The sequence below is a fragment of the Saimiri boliviensis genome, chromosome 1, assembly GCF_048565385.1.
Source record: "Saimiri boliviensis isolate mSaiBol1 chromosome 1, mSaiBol1.pri, whole genome shotgun sequence".
Lineage (NCBI taxonomy): Eukaryota > Metazoa > Chordata > Mammalia > Primates > Cebidae > Saimiri > Saimiri boliviensis.
This window is the reverse complement of record NC_133449.1, coordinates 9,284,772-9,290,492: the sequence shown is the minus strand read 5'-3', so window position 1 is coordinate 9,290,492 and position 5,721 is coordinate 9,284,772. Positions and strand designations below refer to the sequence as shown.

General features: G+C 38.2%; 1 protein-coding gene across 1 annotated transcript in view; it reads left to right on the top strand.

The window, feature by feature from the left end:
* The window catches only part of YWHAQ (tyrosine 3-monooxygenase/tryptophan 5-monooxygenase activation protein theta), a 53,731-nt gene that overhangs the window by 43,645 nt on the left and 4,365 nt on the right, over nucleotides 1-5,721 (top strand). Inside the window, exons 3-5 of the mRNA XM_039474060.2 lie at nucleotides 7-130; nucleotides 3,459-3,622; nucleotides 4,284-4,379. Of these exons, the coding sequence (XP_039329994.1) occupies nucleotides 7-130; nucleotides 3,459-3,622; nucleotides 4,284-4,379 (384 nt within the window). The remainder of the gene's footprint in view (nucleotides 1-6; nucleotides 131-3,458; nucleotides 3,623-4,283; nucleotides 4,380-5,721) is intronic.

The following is a 5,721-nucleotide window of genomic DNA, read 5'->3' as shown; positions in this document are numbered from 1 at the left end:
TTTCAGGAGTTGTTGGATAAATACTTAATAGCCAATGCAACTAATCCAGAGAGTAAGGTCTTCTATCTGAAAATGAAGGGTGATTACTTCCGGTACCTTGCTGAAGTTGCATGTGGTGATGATCGAAAACGTAAGTATATCTGTTATATGGGCAAAAACTAAAATTAAAAAAAAGGGGATAAACAGGACACTGTGACAATATATGTAGTCTCCAGGCTGTCTGTGATTTAAAAATAATTGAACATATATCAAGAAAATTACTGTTATCTTACATTCTCAAAAATGAAAATTGGGTTATAAATTTACATAATGTGCCCTTTAAAAAAAAGACTCATCTGTGAACTTTAGTTATAATTTTACATGGTATTACTTAAAACAGGCATAATCTTTTATGCTTTAGAATTTTGGTTCACTGTGCTCTTTCCGCCATCTTTCTGCGCCACCACAATGGTCCACGTGAATGTCATGGCTAATGCTCTCAAGAGCATCAACAATGCCGAAAAGAGGCAAACACCAGGTGCTTATTAGGCCATGCTCCAAAGCCATCATCCGGTTTCTCACTGTGATGATGAAGCATGGTTACATTGGCAAATTTGAAATCATTGATGATCACAGAGCTGGGAAAATTGTTGTGAACCTCACAGGCAGGCTAAACAAGTCTGGAGTGATCAGCCCTAGATTTGATGTGCAACTCAAAGATCTAGAAAAATGGCAGAATAATATATTCATCCCACCAGTTTGGTTTCATTTTTAGCTCCAGAGATTTTTGCGTAAACTTTGAGTCATTCTGCATTTCACATGGCCTTTTTGTCATTATACCTTAAAATGCAGGTAACTATAGAACATGGAAACAGGATGTTGTGCTTTTTCTGTTTGTCATATTAATTCATTATCATCTATTTTAAGGGGTCATAACATTGACTGCTAATTACATATAATCAAATTTTTGAGGAGGAGAGGTGAGATGAGTGTGTTATTGGTGGTGTATAACTTATTCCACCTTCACAGTAAGTTTGAATGACCCATATGGTTAGGTTTTACTTGAGAAGGTTGAATACACAGGAATTGTTGATTAATCAATAATAGTCATAAAAATAGATTTTAGTATTAAATGTCTATTTTGTTTTTACCTAGACTATCATAAAAAAACATGGATATGGGGAAAAGTGATCAAATTGCCTAACTTGATAATAAAAAAGTGAAGTGAATTTATTTGTAGTGAGTGTCTCCTGGGATGCTGGTAGCAGAGTATAAGATCCTATTAAATTCTGTGCATGTGCTTGCTACCAAATTTTATCAAGTTCTAGGTAGTAGAAGTATCACTTAATTCCTTATTTTTTCCAGAAAGTTTGTTATTTTGTTTTTTACTGTCCTAATTATCAGTGTAACTGAATATATAAAGAGAAATTATACCTTGAGAAACTGTTGTACCTTGCTATAACAAAATCTGTATACTAAACTTATTCTGTTACTGATGTATAATTTCTATTGCTATGAAGATAAGCAGAATTGGACATGATACTGGCACGGAACTGAACATTTAAGTATCAGAAAGCCAAAGAGAAGTCTTTGGGAGATTGAGACATAGCTGCAGCTTTAACCTGATTTAACTCTTAGGAGCTCATTGGCACTTTCAGGTATCACATGTAGTCCCATGTACATTCTCCTAGTCTGGGATTTATAGATAGGCTGTCTTTATAGCCTAACTGCTGAGACATTTTGTTACTTAACAACTATTCTAGTGCTTCCTGATTTGGCAGGCTGCAAATAATAATAATAATTATTATTCTTGCATGCAGTCTATACCATTCAGGATTAGACCAATAAATGTGTCATTTCAGAGGAAGGAAAATGCACATATTCAGGTCATAAAGGGATAGCTTAATTCTCTTACGTCAGTATCTCTAAAGCTGTAATAGGCCAGTGCCCTCATACAGAAAACTGCCCTTTTCAAAATATGGGTATAATCAGATTAGTGTTGGTAATAAATGAACATTTTTTGAAGGGAGAGTAACATTTTAATTAGGCCAGTAATCAAACTCGGGTTGGAGCAGATTTTGTCCTGTGTATTGAAACTTTTATATTGCCTTTCAAATAATACATCTTGATACTAAGAGTCAGTATTTCTTGAAATTAGAAAAATAGAGATTTGGGTGGTGGTGATCTTTGTAAACTTTATATTATTTAGGGGAAGTGTATTCCAGTCAAATTATTATTATTATTATTATTATTATTATTATTATTGAGGCAGAGTTTTGCTTTCGTTGCTTAGGCTGGAGTGCAATGGTTCCATCTCGACTCACTGCAACCTCCGCCTCCCAGGTTCAAGTGATTCTGGTGCCTCTGCCTTCCGAGTGGCTGGGATTACAGGCATGCACCACCTCCAGCTAATTTTTGTATTACTAGTAGAGACCGGTTTCTCCATATTGGTCAGGCTGGTCTCAAACTACTGACCTCAGGTGATCCACTCGCCTCGGCCTCCCAAAGTGCTGGGATTACAGGTGTGAGCCTCTGCGCCTGGCCCAGTCAAATTATTTTTAAATGCTGCATTTCCAAGTAATAGAATTAAAAGACATAAAAGAATAAAATAGTTTATAGCCTGGAAAAAATCCAATTTACTATAATATCTCATGATTCAAAAAAAATTAAGCTGATTATATGTAAGCAACATTCTGAACTGGTTCTTTTGGTTGTTTGTTTGTTTGAGACAAACTCTGTTACTCAGGTTGGGAGTGCAGCAGCATGATGTTGGCTCACTGCAGCTTCGACCTCGTAAGCTTAAGGGATCCTCCCACCTCAGCCTCCCAAGTAGCTGGAACTACAGGCATGCACCCCCATGCCTAGCTTTTTTTTTTTCTTCTTTTTAATTTTTCATAGAGACAGGGATAAGGTCTTCCTATGTTGCCCAGGCTGGTCTTGAACTCTTGGGTTCAGTTGATCCTGCCCCAGGGTTACAGGCATGAGTCACTACACCTGGCCATAAACTAGTTCTCAAATATCCAGTACATAATTTTTTTTTTTTTTTTTTTTTAAATGACAGAGTGTTCTTCTCTCGCCCAGGCTGGAGTGCAGTGGCACAATCTTGGCCTCCCGGGTTCAAGTGATTCTCATGCCTCAGCCTGCTGAGTAGCTGGGATTACAGGTGCCCATCATGCCTGACTAATTTTTGTATTTTTAGTAGAGATGGGGTTTTGCCGTGCTTGCCAGGCTGATCTCGAACTCCTAATCTCAGGTGATCCGTCCACCTCAGCCTCCCAAAGTGCTGGGATTACAATTGTGAGCCACGGCACCCGGCCACAATAATGTTTTTTTGTTAGCTACTGTGATTTTAAAAGACCCATATAGAGAAAAGTCTTGGTTCTACCAAAGAGCTCATAGCATATGTTCAGGTTGTTAATGTACTTTGTACTGGATGATTATTGTCAGTATTGCACTGTTAATTTTTTTTCTCTTCACAGAAACGATAGATAATTCCCAAGGAGCTTACCAAGAGGCATTTGATATAAGCAAGAAGGAGATGCAACCCACACATCCAATCCGCCTGGGGCTTGCTCTTAACTTTTCTGTATTTTACTATGAGATTCTTAATAACCCAGAGCTTGCCTGCACGCTGGCTAAAACGGTAAGATGTGTGTCCAGGAAATACCCACTTTAGCTACATTTATTTGAGATACCAGGTATGTAATTTATAGGTATTTTACTTGGCTACCAAGGGATGATTTCTACTGTATTTATTTTGAAATCTCTTAACATCAAGATCACCAACTTCTGCCCCTGACACCTTCTTCTACCCTAACTATGATTATAAGCAGTAATGTCTGTCTACAGAGCATACTGGGCAGGATAATCAAAGAAGGATAAATGATGTTAAGAAGGAAACATAAAAGATCGGAAAGTAATGCCTGCCAGGTTTGGTCACTAGAATAGCTGTGCATTAGCTGCATTCCTCAAAGTGGCTCAAAATGAGAGAGTGAAGAGGAGCCTGTATAGTCAAATACTACTTCTTATTGGAAAGAAGTATATTAATCATTCCTGCTGTTCTGTTTGTCCTGTGAAAGAATGAAGACAAGCTTGTTTACTTAAATGTATAGTTTTATAAAAGTCCAGTCATACTCGTGAGTTCTTAAACTGAGAGTATGAGAGAATGATTTCGTTGAGTTTGTTGGTAATAGAAAATAAGGTGTGTGTTCACCTATTTTTACAAAATGGTTTGTAATTGTAGAATAAATTGTAGAATAATTTGTCAATGCACATATTTTACCATGGATGTTAATATTTATCAGGCTTTTGATGAGGCCATTGCTGAACTTGATACACTGAATGAAGACTCATACAAAGACAGCACTCTCATCATGCAGTTGCTTAGAGACAACTTAACAGTGAGTTGTTTACTTTTTAAATTTTATTTTCTTTTCAGAAACACAAGTATTTATATTTTATTTTGGACTTCACGTCTTTTAGGACAGATACGTAAGAGCCGAAAATATGACATACATGTTAGTATTTTGTGTGGGACCAGCACTATTTTGTAGGCAGGTTTTCAAGTTGAATAGGCATTTTATCAAACTGTCCTGAGAAGGTACTAACATTATAGGAACTCAATATTACTATTTTATTGGGATGAAGATGTTGATAAATTATATTAGTATAGCGACCTTATAAAGTTTCAATATTTTTGGGCAAATTAGCTATAGCCAGTTAGGCACTATCTAGGTATCTAGGCTTTCTAAAAATCACATGAAGCACCTTGTTCTAATAAAAAGTGTACTTTGTGAATTGTGCATAATGTTCTACAAGCATTTAGGGAGTAAACCTGTACCTAAATTTTGTTATTCCTTCTCTGCTTCTAGGCTACAGTCTGTTTTGTTTGTCTTTTTCTCCCTGCTTCTTGGATAGGCAGTTGATACAGTAATCAAGAAAAAGTACAGCTTAAGCTTTACTCTTAATATTTTTTTGTAGGTTCAAATAAATTTGATAGGTAAAATCTTAGACTTCACAGAAGGTAAAAGAAGGGAATGTATCTTTTAATATAAATCTGTTCCTCCCAGCCCCCTAGTTTGGTTTATCTTTTACTAGATAGCTTTATCTTTTACTAGATAGGGCAGGTGTCCCCAAACTACGGCCCGCTTGCTGCATGCGGCCCCCTGAGGCCATTTATCCAGCCCCCCGCTGCACTTCAGGAAGGGGCACCTCTTTCATTGGTGGTCAGTGAGAGGAGCACAGTATGTGGCGGCCCTCCAACGGTCTGAGGGACAGTGAACTGGCCCCCTGTGTAAGAAGTTTGGGGACGCCTGAGATAGGGTTTTTGTTTTTTGTTTTTTGTTTTTTGAGACGGAGTTTCGCTCTTGTTACCCAGGCTGGAGTGCAATGGCGCGATCTCGGCTTACTGCAACCTCCGCCTCCTGGGTTCAGGCAATTCTCCTGCCTCAACCTCCTGAGTAGCTGGGATTACAGGCACGCACCACCATGCCCAGCTAATTTTTTTGTATTTTTAGTAGAGACGGGGTTTCACCATGTTGACCAGGATGGTCTCGATCTCTTGACCTCGTGATCCACCCGCCTCGGCCTCCCAAAGTGCTGGGATTACAGGCTTGAGCCACCACGCCCGGCCGGGTTTTTGTTTTTTATATTAGCACCATGGCTATTCAATTTTGCTGAACAGGGGAATTATGAATCCACTGAAAGGGAAATGGAGACCCTGCATTTCTCGCCATGAGAAGT